Source organism: Muscardinus avellanarius (genome assembly GCF_963383645.1).
Source record: "Muscardinus avellanarius genome assembly, chromosome: 1".
Lineage (NCBI taxonomy): Eukaryota > Metazoa > Chordata > Mammalia > Rodentia > Gliridae > Muscardinus > Muscardinus avellanarius.
Genome location: NC_137786.1, coordinates 51732682 through 51751846, shown reverse-complemented (window position 1 = coordinate 51751846; position 19165 = coordinate 51732682). Strand labels below are relative to the sequence as shown.

The 19165-nt window shown below is 43.3% G+C and overlaps 1 protein-coding gene across 1 annotated transcript in view; it reads right to left on the bottom strand.

The window, feature by feature from the left end:
• The window catches only part of IPO11 (importin 11), a gene marked incomplete at both ends in the record, with an annotated part of 185985 nt that overhangs the window by 108949 nt on the left and 57871 nt on the right, over positions 1-19165 (bottom strand). Inside the window, 3 exons of the mRNA XM_080703434.1 lie at positions 3893-4019; positions 15722-15827; positions 16521-16568. Coding sequence (XP_080559560.1) covers positions 3893-4019; positions 15722-15827; positions 16521-16568 — 281 coding nt within the window. The remainder of the gene's footprint in view (positions 1-3892; positions 4020-15721; positions 15828-16520; positions 16569-19165) is intronic.

Genomic DNA, 19165 nt, shown 5'->3' with positions numbered 1-19165 from the left:
AGACAAGAAGAAGCAGCAGAGCGTAAAAAGAACTAGCCCTAACCTCAACTTGAATAACTACTTAGAAAAACCAAGACACAGTGGAGATTTTCAAGACCCCAAAGTTCACAAGTGCAGAAAGGTTTATGCAAGCACTTGACTGCCCTTTATTTTGAAACAGGGTCTCATTAAGTTGTGGAGGGCCTCACTAAGTAGCTGAGGTTGGTTGCAAACCTGTGATGCTCCTGTCTCAGCCTCCCAAGTACTGGGATTACAAGCAGGTGACACCACATCCAGAGAGACTATGTATTATTACAGATGTTTTCTGTATTAATCCTAAAGTAGCCTTGTGAATAACATGCCTTTTCCTTTTTTATACAGTTTCTAAAAGCAATGTGGCCAGGTTTGGTGGCCCAAGCCTATAATCTTGCAGTAGTTGGGGGCTGATGCAGGGAAATCACAGGTTTTCTCATCAACTAAATGAGACCTAGTTTCAAAAAAAAAAAATGGGTGGGGATGTAGCTCAGAGATAGAACAGCCCTGAGTTCAATCCCCAATACCAAAGATGAAGAAAAAATAAATAAGACAATATGGACATTTCCAGATGCTCCACTGACAACAAATTCACTGAAAACATCTGCCAACTTGGTGATAACTGTCAGAGTGATTGAATCAGGTCCTAGACTTGAACCAGCCTAACACATGACTACTTTCACATCCTGCCCATAGATACAGGCAGTCTACAGACTAAAGTTATGAGGACGGTACTGGGAAAGAAGGAATGGCAGTATTTAAGGAACTTAAGACCACCACAAAAATGTAAAGAGAATAGACATGAAAGAATAAAGGAATCTACTAAAGAGAAATTGAATCATTTCCTAATTTGTTGGTTTTTTTTTAAATCCTATTCCCAGCTCCTAATTCTTTCAATGAGTATTTTTCTAAGATTTGACTCTTTGCAAAGCTCTTATAAGAGACAGTAATTTGGATAATATCACCTTTTACTATCCTCAGTGTTCACAGAAGGTCCTTCTACTCCCACCTTCTTCCCCCCACCTGTCCCCTCCTGTGTCCTCTACTTCAACATCCTCCAGTGTGCCCTGCCTGCTCTTTCTCTGCTCCGCGGCCTTCCTCCCCACATCTCCTGCCTGCTTCTCCCTGTCTACTACCTCCATTACCACTTGTACTACTGTTATCATGCCTTCTTTTATTCTTAACTATTCTGCAATTAAGTCAAGATCATTCATTACACAATTCGATGCATTTTTTCAGAAATATATATACATGTATATATTTATATGTTTCCTGAAAGGATAAGAAGCACTTTGGTTTATTCATGTCCTTTCAAAAAAAATTTGAGGCTCAGTTTTATATATTATGGATACTATATATATAAATTACAAATTCAAACCTGATGTTAGAAGTTTACTAAAGTTTCCTTTCTCATCTTAGACTGGCCTAATATTTTGAAATTTCAGAGTATATTATATATTTCCTATGGAATTAAATGCAATAAACATCAATGAATTCAAAATTTATTCTGGCATCTTCCAAATCATAAAGAAGCCAAGAGCTTAAAAACTCTATAGAAGAGCTGGGCATGGTGGCACATGCTTGTAATCCCAGTGCTTAGGAGACTGAGACAGGAGGATCGCACAGGTTCGAAACCAGCCTCAGCTACTTAGTGAGGCTCTTAGCAACTTAGTGAGACCCTGTTTCCAAATAAAGTATAAAATAGGTCTAGGAGTATAGCCCAGAGGTAGAAAAGTCCCTGGGTTCCACCCCCAGTAACACACACATACACACACACACACACACACACACAAAGCCTCTGTAGAAGTATTTTTGAGATAGAAAGTACAAAGGATGACCAAGTAGAATTGAAACTGTAAAACAGAAAAATTGACAAAATTGGGAAATCTGAAGAAGGCGTAAGAGTGTGAAGTCAGAAAAATTTCAATACAACTTGAAATACATCTTTTAAATACTCTGACCAGATCCCAATTTTACCTCCCATAGCTCATATATGGTTTGCCATAGCCTTGTCCATGCCACTAAAAGGTCCTTATTAAATTGCACCAAGCAATGTTTCATTTTAGAAATGTACTCTTTCTACAGCGGTATTCAACTTGTCCATGAATGTGACCATTATGTAGTAAACTTCTCTGACAACCACAATACCCCTGTCTGAACTATAGACTTTTGGTTATACTAGAGTCTATATTTTACCTAGGTACCCCCCCCAATTAAAGACTTAAAACAAATACTAATTTTGTAGTGTCTTACTGCTTGTTTTACTGAATAATGCACAATTAACCTAAATAAACATCTTAAAATTTTCAAATTTACAATGCTTAAAAATATAACAGGAGCCAGGCATGGTGACACACACTTGTAACCCCAGCATTTGGGAGGATGAGACTGGAGGATTGTGGTTCGTGGACAGCCTCGGCTATTTAGTGAGGCCCTCCGCAACTTAGTGAGACCCTGTTTCAAAATAAAGAATAAAAAATAGGGCAGAGGATATAGCTCGGAGGTCGAATACCCCTGGGTTCCATTCCCAGACACACACACACACACACACACACACACACACACACACACACAAAATTACCAGGTGTGGTGGTGCATGCTCATAATCCCAGTAATTTGGAGGCTGAGACAGGAGGATCATGTAGGTTCAAAGCCTTTCTCAGATATTTAATGAGGCTCTTAGAACCTTAGTGAGACTGCTTCCAAATAAAATATAAAAAATAGGTCTGCGGGTGTAGCCCAGAGGTAGAAGATCCCTGGGTTCCATTCTCAGTACCACAAAAAAGAAATATATAACTGGTTCTAAAAATCATAAAGCACAACTCAGCCCAGCATATAAACCAAGTACTCTGGTTAAAGAATGATCCAAAGATCTGGAGGTGCAGCTCATTGGTAGAACACTTGGCCAGCATACACAAGGCTCTGGGTTTAATCCCCAACATCACAAAAAAAGAAGGGGGGCAGGGATATCATTTCTATTCCTGAGAAAATTAAGATTCTTCTCACCTAAAATTTAGTAAATAATTCTATAGTGTTGAAATTAAGTATTCTCAAACTTGAGAGGAAACGATAATTCCAAAGGCAAGAAAAAAAAAATGAAACACAAAGAATTAACAGAGTGAAAGATTATGTGTCAATGACAAAGTCTGTCCTGAATAAGAAAAAGAATATATATGTTACAAAGAAACTTTTTTTGTGTGGTACTGGGGATTGAACTCAGGGGCTTTCTACCTCAAATCTACACCTCTATAGCCTTCTTTTTTTTTATTATTCTTTACTTTGAAACAGGGTCTCACTAAGTTGCAGAGGGCCTCACTAAGTAGCTGAGTCTGGCCTTGAACCTGCAATTCTCCTGTCTCAGCCTTCTAAATGCTGGGATTACAGGTGTGTGCCACCATACCCATCTTACAAAGGGATCTTAAAAAAGTAACTACCTTCTTTGTTCTCTTACTAAAACATTATAAATGATTTTAGAATAGTAGAGTTTGATTATATTTTTTTCAATGGTTCTTAATGGGAAAGGCAACAACAATCAAAAAGATTTCTCTTCCTCAAGTCAAAGTGGTCCCCTCAAGGAATAAAAGTCTCTGAACTTATAGTTTAACATAGGGTAAAAGTTTAAATGCAATTATTTTAAAAGACTTAAGGAGCCGGGCGTGGTGGCGCACGCTTGTAATCCCAGCATTCGGGAGGCTGAGACTGGAGGATCGTGGTTCGCGGACAGCCTCAGCTACTTAGTGAGGCCCTCTGCAACTCAGTGAGACCCGGTTTCAAAATAAAGAATAAAAAATAGGGCAGGAGGTGTAGCTCGGAGGTCAAATGTCCCTGGGTTCCATCCCCAGACCTGCCAAAAAAAAAAAAAAAGATTTAAGGAACATACCACTAAGTCTTGATCTTGAAGTAAGTTACAGATTGCCTCATACAGCATGGGTCTTAAGTCAGACTTGAATTTCACAGAAATCCACTGACCAATGAGCCAAATCACCCTGCGTCGCAATGGCTTATACCTAAATAGAAAAATATCATTAAAGTAAAATGTTAAAATATTTAAAGAGGTCCATTTCATTTGATTATCTCATCTTTATATCTAAAATGCAATAATAAATGCAGTCTTCATTTACATTAAAGTTTAAAAGCAACTTATAAAAACAGTACAATACAAAATACTAACAACAAAGTCTTGATGTAAGTAAATAAAAACTGTTAATTACATACACTGTAACCCCTAATTCTTTCACATTAAGGAATTTGAACATAAAAACAAAGTCCATTTATGCTCTTCAAGTAACTAAAAGCAATGCTAATGCCTAAAACCCCACAACTGGAGGGGTCCCCAAAAGTAATAATAATGGAGCTCCTGCATTCAATTTTCCCAGTTCAGTTCTGTTAATCCCATAAAGTCACTTTCAGAACATTGTGAAAGACCAGTAAGATTCTACAAAATATTTATATATTTTTAATGATTTCATTTAACTCTGATTGTGAAAGAGCTGTCCAATTACAAAATGTGACTCAGATTACAAAAATAATGATATATTTTAAAATCTGTAAAACATTTGCATTAACATGTAGAAACATTCCTCTGTGATTGTTTTTGCTAAAAGAAATAAAGGTTAAGAAAACTACTTAGGAAAGAAGTAAAATCACAGAGCTTAAAATATTTGTATACCTCTACAAATTAGTGAGACCCTGCTTCAAAAATAAAGAATAAAATATAGGGCTGGTGATAAAAGTTTGGAGGCAGAATGGCCCTGGGTTCAACCCCCAGTACTACTACTACTACTACTACTACTACTACTAATAATAATAATAATAATAATAATAATAGTTGTGCCTATTATAGCCAGCTGATTTTTGACAAATGAGTCAAAAACATACACTGGGAAAATGCCCATTCAACGAATGGTGTCAGGAAAATTGGATAGCCATATGTAGAGGAATGAAAATAAAACCCTATCTCTCACCCTGCACAAGAATCAACTTAAGATGGATCAAAGACCTAAAAATTACACTAGAAACTTTACAATTATTAAAATAAGGCCTAAGACCAACTTTCAAATATATACTGGAAATAGTATATACATCACTGGAAGAAAATTCCTCAACAAATCCTCCAAAACTAAAGAAATAAAATTGAGATTTAATAAATGAGATACCATGAAATTTAAAAGCTTGTGTCGGGCAAAATATACAATCAGGAGTTTAAACAGAGAGTCTGCAGATTGGAAGAAAGTCTTTGTAGCTATTCCTCTAAAAGAAGGCCAGTGTCTAGACTATATAAAGAATTCAAAAACCCTAATACCAATAAATAAATAAATAAATAAATAAATAAACAAACAAACAAACAAATAAATAAATAATCCAATTCTTACAAGGGCTATTGAAATGAATAGACACTTTTCAAAAGAAGTAATTCAAGCCAGGTATAATGGCACACACCTGTAATCCCAGTACTTGGAAGGCTGAGACTGGAAGATCAAAGGTTCAAGGCCAACTCCAGCAACACAGTGAGACTCTTTCAAAACAAAAGACAACCTAGGGAGACCCTGTTTCAAAATAAAAAAGGGATTTGGGAAGATGGTGACCTAGAGTAAGAGTGAATATATTCGAATCCTGCTGACACTTGATCCCCAAAAACTGAGCACTACAACACCAGATAATACTATCAGTAGAGGAATAAGAACAATAAACACAAGTGACAGAGAAAAAGAAAAATAGAAGACCAACCTGAGGGAAGAAAAAAAAAAGCCCTGCCCACAGCAGCAGGCACCAACAGGAGCCCGGGCTTCCCGCACAGCACCATACGCCAGTGACAAAAGGATAACAAGGATTTGAAGGGAGAAGCAACAGACCCATGGGTTGTTAAGTCAGCCTGCGCGAAGACCTGCTACAGCATACGGGAGCTAACCATGCCATCCAGGGACCGAGAGTGGAGCTCAGCACCAGAAGAGAAATGTGCTGCCAGGCATGGTGGTGCACGCTTGGAATCCCCGCGCTTGGGAGGCTGAGACAGGAGGGTCGTACAGGTTGGAAGCCAGCCTCACTGACTTAAGAGACCCTGTTTCCAATTTTTTAAAAATATATAAAATAGACCCCTGGAGAAACCAGACCCAGTAAGACGCTGGGTTCTGGGCAGGGGTCGCGCGAGGCGCACAAAAGCCGGGGCCCGGGTCGCAGGACCCTGGGCCCCCGGCCGAACTGCGCGTAGCACGCCAGACCCCTGGAGAAACCAGGCCCAGTAAGACGCTGGGTTCTGGGCGGGGGTCGCGGGCGGGGCACGCCAGATGGGGCCCGGGTCGCGGGACTCTGGGCCCCAGGCCGAACTGCGAGTAGCACGCCAGACCCCTGGAGAAACCAGGCCCAGTAAGACGCTGGGTTCTGGGCAGGGGTCGAGCACAGGGCACGCCAGCTGGGGCCCGGGTCGCAAGACTCTGGGTCCAGGCCGAACTGCGCATAGCACGCCAGACCCCTGGAGAAACCGGGCCCAGTAAGAAGCTGGGTTCTGGACGGGGGTCGCGGGCTGGGCATGCCAGATGGGGCCCGGGTCGCGGGACTCTGGGCCCCAGGCAGAACTGCGAGTAGCACGCCAGACCCCTGGAGAAACCAGGCCCAGTAAGATGCTGGGTTCTGGGCAGGGGTCGCGCGCGGGGCACGCCAGCTGGGGCCCGGGTCGCGGGACTCTGGGCCCCGGGCCGAACTGCGAGTAGCACGCCAGACCCCTGGAGAAACCGGGCCCAGAACAGAAAAAGATAAAGAAAAATATCGGAGAGGTGGTAAGAAAGCCGTTATGGATGCCAGGACACTGGAGATGCAGACAAAACTTATCTAAATGCACTGGAACTTATGGAAAAATTCGCCGTGAAAGAGGACTGCTATTTCTCTATATTGTTAAGAATCTCAGACATCACATATAAGGAGACAGTTTAGCGGAGACCAAGGAGAAATGCGGTGTTGAAAGAGTTCTCCGCGATGGTGGTGGAGACTTGTATTCAGGAGAAGCAGAAACCGGATCTTACCAACTTTATTTTTTTGGAGAAATTACACCAAATGTCGAATGCTACCATCACGCATGCTTAGGAACACTGGACAACATTCAGAGTGGAAAAAGAGCCTGGGAAGGATTTGAAACGGTGGAGGCAGTGGCAATGCCAGTGGCCAATATTCGGGGGAGGCAGAGATCTGATACATTACAACTGGAACCTTTGAAATAATAACCACAGAGACAGTGATCAGAACCTGCTGAGGGGTTAGGCGGGCGCCGGGGCCAGTGGCCAACATCAGAGCTTGCTGTGAGGCAAGGCCACTACTGAGGCCTCCGTGGCCAGGATTGGAACCTGCAGAGGGGTTAGACCGATGCTGGGGCCAGCGAGGCCGGCATTGGAGCCTGCCATGATGCAAGGCTTGTGCTAGGGCCTCCGAGGTCGGGTCCGGAACTTGCTGAGGGGTTAGGCCGGTGCTGGGGTCAGCAAGGCCGGCATCGGAGCCTGCCGTGAGGCAAGGCCGGTACTTGGGCCTCCGAGGCCAGGATAAGAGCCTGCCGAGGGGTTAGGCTGGTGCTGGGGCCGGTGAGGCTGGCATCGGAGCCTGCCTTGAGTCATGACCAGTGCTGGGGCCTCCGAGGCCGGGATCGGAGCCTGCCGAGGGGTTAGGCCGGTGCTGGCGCCAGTGAGGCCGGCATCGGAGCCTGCCTTGAGGCAAGGCCGGTACTGGGGCCTCGAGGCCAGGATAAGAGCCTGTCGAGGGGTTAGGCCGGTGCTGGGGCCAGCGAGGCCGGCATCGGAGCCTGCCGTGAGGCATGACCAGTGCTGGGGCCTCCGAAGGCCAGGATCGGAGCCTGCCGAGGGGTTAGGCTGGTGCTGGGGCCAGTGAGGCCGGCATCGGAGCCTGCCTTGAGGCAAGGCCGGTACTGGGGCCTCGAGGCCAGGATAAGAGCCTGCCGAGGGGTTAGGCCGGTGCTGGGGCCAGCGAGGCCGGCATCGGAGCCTGCCTTGATGCATGACCAGTGTTGGGGCCTCCAAATCCGGGATCGGAGCCTGCCAAGGGGTTAGGCCGGTGCTGGGGCCAGCGAGGCCGGCATCGGAGCCTGCCTTGATGCATGACCAGTGTTGGGGCCTCCAAATCCGGGATCGGAGCCTGCCAAGGGGTTAGGCCGGTGCTGGGGCCAGCAAGGCCGGCATCGGAGCCTGCCTTGAGGCAAGGCCGGTACTGGGGCCTCTGAGGCCGGGATCGGAGCCTGCCGAGGGGTTAGGCCGGTGCTGGGGCCAGTGAGGCCGGCATCGGAGCCTGCCGTGAGGCAAGGCCGGTACTGGGGCCTTCGAGGCCAGGATAAGAGCCTGCCGAGGGGTTAGGCCGGTGCTGGGGCCAGCGAGGCCGGCATCGGAGCCTGCCGTGAGGCAAGGCCGGTACTGGGGCCTCCGAGGCCAGGAAAAGAGCCTGCCGAGGGGTTAGGCCGGTGCTGGGCCCAGCGAGGCCGGCATCGGAGCCTGCCGTGAGGCAAGGCCGGTACTGGGGCCTCCGAGGCCAGGATAAGAGCCTGCTGAGGTTTTAGGCCGGTGCTGGGGCCAGCGAGGCCAGCATCGGAGCCTGCCTTGATGCATGACCGGTGCTGGGGCCTCCAAATCTGGGATCGGAGCCTGCCGAGGGGTTAGGCCGGTGCTGGGGCCAGCGAGGCCGGCATCGGAGCCTGCCGTGAGGCAAGGCCGGTACTGGGGCCTCTGAGGCCGGGATCGGAGCCTGCCGAGGGGTTAGGCCGGTGCTGGGGCCAGTGAGGCCGGCATCGGAGCCTGCCGTGAGGCAAGGCCGGTACTGGGGCCTCCGAGGCCAGGATAAGCGCCTGCCGAGGGGTTAGGCCGGTGCTGGGGCCAGTGAGGCCGGCATCGGAGCCTGCCGTGAGGCAAGGCCAGTACTGGGGCCTCCGAGGCCAGGATAAGAGCTCGCCGAGGGGTTAGGCCGGTGCTGGGGCCAGAGAGGCTGGCATCGGAGCCTGCCTTTAGGCAAGGCCGGTACTGGGGCCTCGAGGCCAGGAAAAGAGCCTGCCGAGGGGTTAGGCTGGTGCTGGGGCCAGCGAGGCCGGCATCAGAGCCTGCCGTGAGGCAAGGCCGGTACTGGGGCCTCCGAGGCCAGGATAAGAGCCTGCCGAGGGGTTAGGCCGGTGCTTGGGCCAACGAGGCCGGCAGCGGAGCCTGCCGTGAGGCATGACCAGTGCTGGGGCCTCCGAGGCCGGGATCGGAGCATGCCGAGGGGTTAGGCCGGTGCTGGGGCCAGCGAGGCCAGCATTGGAGCCTGCCTTGAGGCAAGGCCGGTACTGGGGCCTCTGAGGCCAGGATAAGAGCCTGCCGAGGGGTTAGGCCGGTGCTGGGGCCAGTAAGGCCGGCATCGGGGCCTGCCTTGAGGCAAGGCCGGTACTGGGGCCTCTGAGGCCGGGATAAGAGCCTGTCGAGGGGTTAGGCCGTTGCTGGGGCCAGTGAGGCCGGCATCGGAGCCTGCCATGAGGCATTACCAGTGTTGGGGCCTCCGAGGCCGGGATCGGAGCCTGCCGAGGGGTTAGGCTGGTGCTGGGGCCAGCGAGGCCGGCATCGGAGCCTGCCTTGAGGCAAGGCCGGTACTGGGGCCTCCAAATCCGTGATCGGAGCCTGCCAAGGGGTTAGGCCGGTGCGGGGGCCAGCGAGGCCGGCATCGAAGCCTGCCTTGAGGCAAGGCCGGTACTGGGGCCTCTGAGGCCAGGATAAGAGCCTGCCGAGGGGTTAGGCCGGTGCTGGGGCCAGCGAGGCTGGCATCGGAGCCTGCCTTGAGGCATGACCAGTGCTGGGGCCTCCGAGGCCGGGATCGGAGCCTGCCGAGGGGTTAGGCTGGTGCTGGGGCCAACGAGGCCGGCACTGGAGCCTGCCATGAGGCTAGGCCAGTGCTGGGGCTTCCGAGGCCGGGATTGGAATCCTGCCAAGGGGTTAGACCGGTGCAGGGGCCAATGGCCAGCATCGGAGTCTGGCGTGAGGCAAGTTCACTCCTGCGGCCTCCAAGGTCGGGACCAAAGCCAGCTTAGATGTTAGACCGGTTCAGGGGCCAGTGAGACCAGAACTGGGGCCTCCCATGAGGCAAGGCCGCTGCTTGAGCCAGCGAGGTCTGGATCAGTCCACTGAGTAGCCAGGCCACTACTGGGACCATCAAGAGTGGGATTGGTACTTGCAACGCAGCATGCACAGAGAAATATCGCAGAAAATATAAATCAGACGCTTTTCTTAATCAGCAATAACTAGGAGGAAAAGGGCAACAGGAAGAGGTTGAGCTATAGAAAGGGCCCTATAGTGAAGCAACTAATGTGACCAATCAGAGGGTATGTAATACTGGAGGACAGAGCCTCTTTAAAACGCAGGAGGTACATAAACAAATGTATCAAAGTAAATCACCAAAGAAGTGTGGGATGGAGGGAGGGGGAGGGAATGGGATGGGGGCTGGAGGAGGGCTAATTGGATGATGTGTGCTTGTATATCCTCTCAAGTCTTGTACTCCAATGTGATTGATATATGACTACAATGCACCAATTTAAAAAATAAATTAATTAAAAAAAAAAAAATATATATATATATATATATAATAGGTCTGGGAATGTAGCCCGGAGGTAGAAGGGTTTCCAGGAACCCTAGTACCACCAAAAAAAAAAAAAAAAAAAAGATTGCCACTCTTGTGGCACACTACTGTGACGCCATTAGACCAGTGACAGACAGCCCAGCCCACCACAACCCCCAGAGTCCCAGCCCAGCAAGCATCAGAAGAGTAAGTAATGCTGCAACCCAAAGAGGAACCTCCAGCACTGTGCCCCTAGGGACACGCACAGCCACAATACACTACCTTGGTCTGAGATCTTGTGGTTCAATCCAGTAAAGGCGGGGTGGTGACGGAGAGTACCACACTCTCCAGAGACTCAGAGCTGCGCTCAATAACACTGTAAGTAAGATCACGACCCCCGTGGAAAATTACCCACCTGGGCGTCCTTAGGGTCTTGCACAGCCTCAGTAACACCCTGGGTCTGAGACTTCCTGATACATCCCAGGGAAAGCAAGAGTGGGGGCTGCTGTTGGACATACAGAAGCTCTAACAGACTCAGGCTTTGATCAGCAGAAAATGTAAGGGTAAAATCTAGACAGACCCAACTAATAAAAGCTCCAGGATCACCACAGACCTCACAATCATGCCGAACGCGGAGAAGTCAGGACAGACCAGCCCTAGCTGTGGAGAACAGAGACTCCTACTTTGAGTTTGGTCTCAAAGACATACATCACTAAAGGTGAAAATCATGAGGGTGACCTGAGCTTAATACCTAACACAACTGGAATGGCCATCTACATAGACTGAGAAGATCTCAGAGAACCAACTCACAGCAGGAAGGGTGCCAGTGGTACTCAGTATCTGCACAGAGAGAGACTGCTGCAGACCTATATGCTGGATAGTCATTTAGTTGTAGAATTGCATTAATTGTGGGTGAGATTGTTTTGGTTTTATTTATTCCTTTTTGTGTGTGTGAGTGTGCATACCTGGTTGGGGTTTTTTTTATTTGTTTTGTTTCATTTTTTATTTTTAACCTATCTCCAAACCCTCTTCCAAGAGTCTTCCTTTGTACATACCAACTGTCTTCTCACTATCCCTTTCCTATCCTCTTGCCTTTTATTTCTCCCTTGTCTTGTATCAAACCTACTTCATAACATTATACCACAATTCTACATTGATTACTAGAATACTACTTTATTTTTACTCTTTCTAATCTAGTATATTCTACTGTACCAAACTCATATTTTCATTCTATTAAACTCTACCTGAGATTTTACTCTATCCTTCCATTTACTCCTGCACTTCCCTCTTTCCTCAACCTTCACTGTTGAATACAATAAAAACTGCCCTTGCATATACCAGCTGACACTTAGAAACTAAGAGAAATTCATCAAAACCAAGAAGCAAATCGCTGAAGTCATGAAAAGGAGGAACAACAAGGGAGCAATGAGCTCCCACAACTCCACAACTAAAGAACCATGATAACACAGAATTGCAGAGTTCTCCAGAAGGTCAAATTAGAAATGTAACTGTAGAATTAATACAGGAATTCTGAAAAGGATTTAGAGCGAGTCTCAAATAAAGGATGCAATCACTGAAGTAAAAGCATCTACTCAAACTATAAACAAATGGTTGGACCACATGAAGAGTAGAACCTCGCTCCTACATGATGATCACTCCAAAAATGAACACATAGTTTATAACATAAAAAAAACAATTTGAAAACAGAAATTAAACATTGAAGAAATATGGGCCCATCTTAAAAAAGCTAATTTGAGAATTACTGGCAGAGAGGAGGGAAAAGAGGGTGAAACCAAGGAGCTCAACAATCTTTTCAAAGAACTAATAGCAGAAATTTTTCCAAACAGAGCAAGAGATTGACACACAGGTACAGGAAACTTAGAGAACCCCCTTTAGACAAGATCAGAGAAAAGGCTCCCCACTCCACATACTAGTCAAATTGACCAATGTAGAAGCCAAGGAGAGAATCTTAAAGGCAACAAAAACAAAAGACAAAGTGACATTCAGAGGGAAACCAATTAAAATCATTCCAGACTTCCAAAACCAAGTCATGAAAGCCAGAAGGGCCTGAAGTAACATATTCTAAACTCTGAAAGAAAACAACTTGTGGCCCAAAATTTCCTAACCAGAAAAACTACCTCTCAAATTAGATGGGTAAATAAAATTCTTCCATGACAAGCAAAAGCTGAAGGAATTTATGTCTTCAAAACCAGCACTAGAGAATAGACTTAAAGAGATCAACTACAAAGAAGAAACAAGAAATATACACCAGAACCAGAGAAAAAAGAATTTCCATCCAGCAGACAACTAAGAAGAGAAGAACAAACAATATTTCACACAGAAGTAAAATCTCAACATGTTGGGAATTAAAAATCATCTCTCAATAATCACACTAATGTAAATGGACTCAACTCCCCAATAAAAAGACAAAGTGACAAAATGGATTAAAAACCAGAATCCATCTATATGCTGCTTGCAAGAAACATACCTTACAAGTAAAGATAGCAACAAAGGCAGGAGTTGTAATTATGATATCAGATAAGTTAGACTTCAAGCCCAAGTTTATTAGAAGAGACAAAGATAATCACCTTTTTTTTTTTTTTTGGGTGGTACTGGGGTTCCTGGAAGCCCTTCTACCTCCGGGCTACACTCACAGACCTATTTTATATTTCTTTATTTGGAAACAGGGTCTCTTAAGCCAAAGCAGCTGGCTTCAAACCTGCGCGATCCTCCTGTCTCCACCTCCCAAGAGCGGGGATTACAAGTGTGCACCATCACGCCCGGAAAGATGGTCATTTTTTTACTGGTAAAGGAACAATCCATCATGAGGAAATAATGATAATCAATATTTATGCTCCAAACTTAGGTGCAGCTACTTTCATAAAACAAACTCCTTGTGAAATTAAGTCACATATAAATCCCAATACAATACTAATGGGAGACTTCAACACACCTCTCACACCATTAGATCGATCTTCTAGACAAAATGTCAGTAAAGACACCTCGAACCTAAAGAACACCATTAATGAAATGGATCTGTTAGGCACATATAGAATATTCCACCCATCTACAAAAGACTCCACATTTTTCTCAGCAGCTCATAACCTTCTCCAAGACAGATCACATCCTGGGCCACAAAGTGAGCACTAGCAAATTCAAAAAATGTGACATACTTCCCTGTGTCTTTTCAGACCATGATGGAATAAAACTAGAAATCAACTATAAGAAGACTCAGAGAAACCACAAAAACATGTTGAGACTGAACACCACACTTCTAAATGAAGAATAGATCATACAAGAAGTAAAGGGTGAAATCAAGAAATTCCTAAAAACAAACAGAAACAGACATACAACATATCAAAACCTTTGGGACACATTGAAGGCAGTATTAAGAGGAAAATTTATAGCACCACAAAAGAAACAGAAAATCATCAAATAAATAATGACACATGTCAAAGACCTTGAAAAACAGGAACAATCTAAACTCAAAGCCAGCAGAAGACAAGAAATAGTCAAAATCAGAGCGGAAATAAACAAAGTACAAAATAAAAAAACAATACAGAAAAGCAACAAAACCAAAAGCTGGATCCTTGCCTTGAAAAAATTAATAAGATAGATAAACCACTAGCCAATTTAATTTAACAAAATGAGAATCAACCCAAATTTTGAAGATAAGAGATGAAAAGGAAGATATCACAACTGACAGTGCAGAAATAAAGAGGATTCTCAGAAATTGCTTAGAAAAACTACACTTCAACAAAATGGAAAATCTGGAGAAAATTGACAGCTTTCTAGATAAATACAACCCTTCCTAAACTAAGTCAAAAAGACATAGAAAACTTAAACCAACAAACAGCAATCAAAGAGACTGAAACAGCAATAAAGACCTTACGATCAAAGAAAATCCCAGGACCAGATGGCTTCCCAAGTGAATTTTATAAAACCTTTATAGAAGAGCCAATCCTGATACTCCTCAATCTATTCCACAAAATAGAGAGAAACGGTACTTTCCCAAATATAGTTTATGAACCAACATCACATTAATACCAAAACTAAATAAAACAGTTCAAGGAAAAAAAAACTACAGGCCTATATCTTTGATGAACTTGGACACAAAACTGCTAAACAAAATACTAGCAACATGTATTCAAAACCACATTAAGAAAATTATGTACCATGACCAGGTAGGCTTTACCCCAGGGATGCAAGGCTGGTTCAACATACAAAAATTAATACATGTAACTCATCATATAAACAGATCCAAAGTCAAAAATCACATGATCATTTCAATAGATGCTGAAAAGCCTTTGATAAAATCCAACATCCATTTATGATAAAAGCACTGCAGGGAATTGAAACAGAAGGGACATACCTCAAAATCATAAAGGCAGTCTACAATAAGCCTACAGCCAACATCATATTAAATAGGGAAAAATTTCAAGAATTCCCCCTAAAAACAGGAACAAGACAAGGATGTCCATTATCACTTCTCTTCAACATAGTACTTGAGACTCTAGCCAGAGCAATAAGTCAAGAAAAGGAAATCAAAGGAGTACAAATAGGGAAGGACCCTTTCCCTTTCCATTCTTCCTAATCAATACCTAAACTTAAAGAAGATAAGTGCTTAAATGTACATAAAAACATCAGAATTATGTAAAAGTCCTTTGTGTCATATAGATCTATAGTATTAAGCACCTCAATAAAAATCTAAAGTATATTCAAATACGTTTTGCCAAAGTATCTCTACATCCTACTCTACTCTCTCCCCCAGAGACTTGAAGACTTGCAGTACACTTTGCATGGATGTTACTTTGCATGGGCCACTTCTGACAGGCCTAGTACTTGCCCATTGTCTTTCTTGTGTGCAGTTTCTTTCTGGAACTCAGAGACCTCCATCTTCCCTTACTTTTGCATAAAATCCTCCTTCTTTTCTCCTACAAACTATTCTAAAGAACATTAAATATTTCCTAAGCAGTGAAAAAGCCAACACTTAATTATATTTGTTAAAAAATTCACAAGTCATATTACTTTCTACACTAGATATTACCTGCTAAGTCATACTACGACTCTAAAATTTGTAAGCGATTTAATGCCTCCTTGCCTTCATTAGAAAATTGATAAAATAAACACAAAATTTTATACTTGCCTATTGTGAGTGACTTGTAATTCAGGAAGAAGTTGATTTTTAAACCACTGATCAAAATCAACACTATCGAATAGTTCAAAAGCAGCTAATCCAACAGCATTATACACTGAGAAGAAAATTTAAGAAAAGTTAAAGATTTCACACATTTGGGGTTACATAAGAAATTAATTTTGAAACTTGCAAAGTATTAATTGAAGAAAATATACAATATGCTAACTGGACAAATTAATAAAACAAGACATTTTAGAGACACTGTCTAGGTTATTTTATTCCATGTTTTCCCAAATACTCCTTAGTTCTTTCAAACAGAAAATTAAGTCCACTCTATTAACAGAGTCAAATTACAAACCACCATCTGCTTGTAAATGGAGGCAGTGTTTCTGATCTGGTTTTTGTTTCTCTCCTTTCAGTCTCACTTCTCACCACAAACCCTCAGCTTCTATGTTCCAGCTAACCCAGGACAGTCAGTTCAGTCTACCTGTGTTTGCCTGCTTCTCCTATTTGTAAGCCTTCCTACTTACTGCCCAGTCTTTCCAGAACCCTCGACACATTCTGCCTAGCTAACTCCTACTTGACTTTCAGTTCACAGCTCTACTTCTCTTGGAGTCCTTCCCTGTTTATACCAAACTGTTTCTGATTACCATCAGTCCATTAAGTATTATAACTGTCTGTTTACTTGGTTATCTCTCACCAGGCAACTCTTGTATTTTTACTCCTATAGTCCAACTTTCCTAGAACAAAACAGACCCTCTATCCACTGAATAAATACATGTTTCTAAATCTCTTGAGTTTAACATACCAGCATCTTTGAGTAACAGTGCATTCATATCTTCTACGTTGGTGGGCCCTAAAAAAATAAGTACCAATAAAAGTAAATAAACTAATTTTTAATATTTAAGTTAAATTGATTTTTAATTGATATAAACATAAATACATAAAACCATATATGTTAGTGGGGTAACATGCAATGTTTTGGTACATGTATACATTGTATAATGCTTGAATCAGGTTAAACATATCCATCTCCTCAAACATTTATCATTTAATTATAGTGAAAATATCCACAATCCCTTTACTAGCTTTTTTTAAACAAATGGAACATTTTTGTTAAATATAGTCACACTGCTCTGCCACAGCACATCACTTCTTACTCTTATCTAAATGCAACTTAGTACCCACTGATCAACCCTTCCCATCACTTTCTCATTCCTACTCTCCCAGCCCCTATTAACCACCATTCTAACTCTCAACTTCTTTGAGATCATCTTTTTCATATTCCAACATGAAGAAAATCATGCAGTACTTGTCTCTCTGTGCAAAACTAATTTTTAAAAAATATTTCTGGCTGGGTGTGATGGCGCACGCTTGTAATCCCCGTACTTGGGAGGCTGAGACAGGAGGATTGCACAGGTTCGAAGACAGCCTTGCTGGTTTAAGAGACCCTGTTTCCAAATAAAAATAATATAAAAAATAGGTCTGGGAGTATAGCCCGGAGGTATAAGGGCTTCCAGGAACCCCAGTACCACCAAAAAAAAAAAAAAAAACCTGGGCATGTGGCACATGCTTGTAATCCCAGCATTTGGAAGGCTGAGACCAGAGGACTGTGGTTCTCGGACAGCCTCAGCTATTTAGTGAGGCCCTCTGCAACTTAGTGAGACCCCATTTCAAAATAAAATTAAAAAACAGGGTTGGGGGTGTAGCTCAGAGGTCAAATGCCCCTGGGTTCCATCCCTAAAACCCATCCAAAAAAAAAAAAATTTCTTAAGCAGGGTCCAGTGGTGCATGCCTGTATTCCCAGTACTTGGAAGGCTGAGACAGGAGACTTGCAGGTTAGAGGACAGCCTCAGCAATTTAAGGAGGCCTTTAGCAACTTAGTGAGACCCTGTTTCAAAATAAAAAATAAAATAGGGTTGGGGTATAACTCAGAGGTAAAATGCCCTGGATTCAACCCTCAGTACCAATTTTTTTTCTTTTTTATTTTTTTTTACCTTTTTAAATTATCAATTGACAACTTACAACTACACACATTTATGAGATACAAAGTGATGTTATGATTCATGAATATATTGTGTGATAATTAAATCAAACTAGTTAATAAGTGATCACTTTAAATTCTTAACATTTTTGTAGTGACATTTGAAATTTACTCAGTGATTTTACTGTGTATAATACTCAACTATATTTACCACATTGTTCAAGATAACTTTTTATTCTTACGCATATCCATATATGTATTTGTGTATATATATTTCTAAACATATTCACACATGTGTATGTTTGTATATATTCATTTATATTTGTATATGTATGTATACATTCCTATATTCATATATATATATATATTAATATATATATATATTCCACCTGAGATTTTGTACCATTTGACCACCTTCTCCCCATAATTGCCATTCCTCAGCCTCTGTAATAATCACCATGCTATTCTCTGCTTCTATGGGTTCAATTATTTTTAATTTCATTATTAGTGAGGCACATGAAGCATTTGTGTTGGTATACCTGACTAATTTTACTTAGCATAAAAAAGAAAAAAGAGGGATATTCATACTACAAATTGGTATCTATTGTGCTACATGTTATTATTATTATTATTATTATTATTATTAATTATTATTATGTGGTACTGGGGATTGAACCCAGGGACATTCTAACTTCAAGCTACACCCCCAGCCCTTTTTTTTATTCTTTATCTTGAAACAGGGTCTAATTAAGTTGCATGGGGCATTACTAAGTAGCTGATGCTTGTGGCAAACCTGAGATCCTCTTTTCTCAGCCTCCCAAGTCCTAGGATTACAAGCACACACCACCATGCCCTGCTAAATTTTTTTCCCCCCATGGTGCTGAGGATGGAACCCAGGGGCATTCTACCTCCGAGCTACACTCCCAGCCCTATTTTTTATTCTTTACCTTTAAATAAGGTCTCACTAAGTAGCTAAGGCTGGCCACAAACCTGTGATTGTCCTGCCTCAGCCTCCCAATACTGGGATTACAAAGCTGCGCCACCACACCCGGCTCTAAAAACAATTTTAAAGTAAACAAATAAAAAGATGAATCATGCAACAAAACAAAACAAGAATATACAAGTCACAAAAGGAGCTCTAAATATAATAGCAAAGGTTATAAGAGTACATTAAATAAAGAATGACAATAAAATTAAAAGTACAAGGAGAAATTGACTGCCATTGAGAAATTTACAATCATCATTCATGGCCAGCCTCAGCTACTTAGTGAGGCCTCTACAATTTACTGAGACCCTGTTTCAAAATAAAGAATAAAAAAGAGGGCTTGGGGTATAGCTCAGAGAAGAAGAAGAAGAAGAAGGAGGAGGAAGAGGAGGAGGAAGGAGGAGGAGGAGGAGGAGGAGGAGGAGGAGGAGGAGGAGGAGGAGGAGAGGAAAAGAAGAAAAATTGTAAAAACATCAGATTAAAA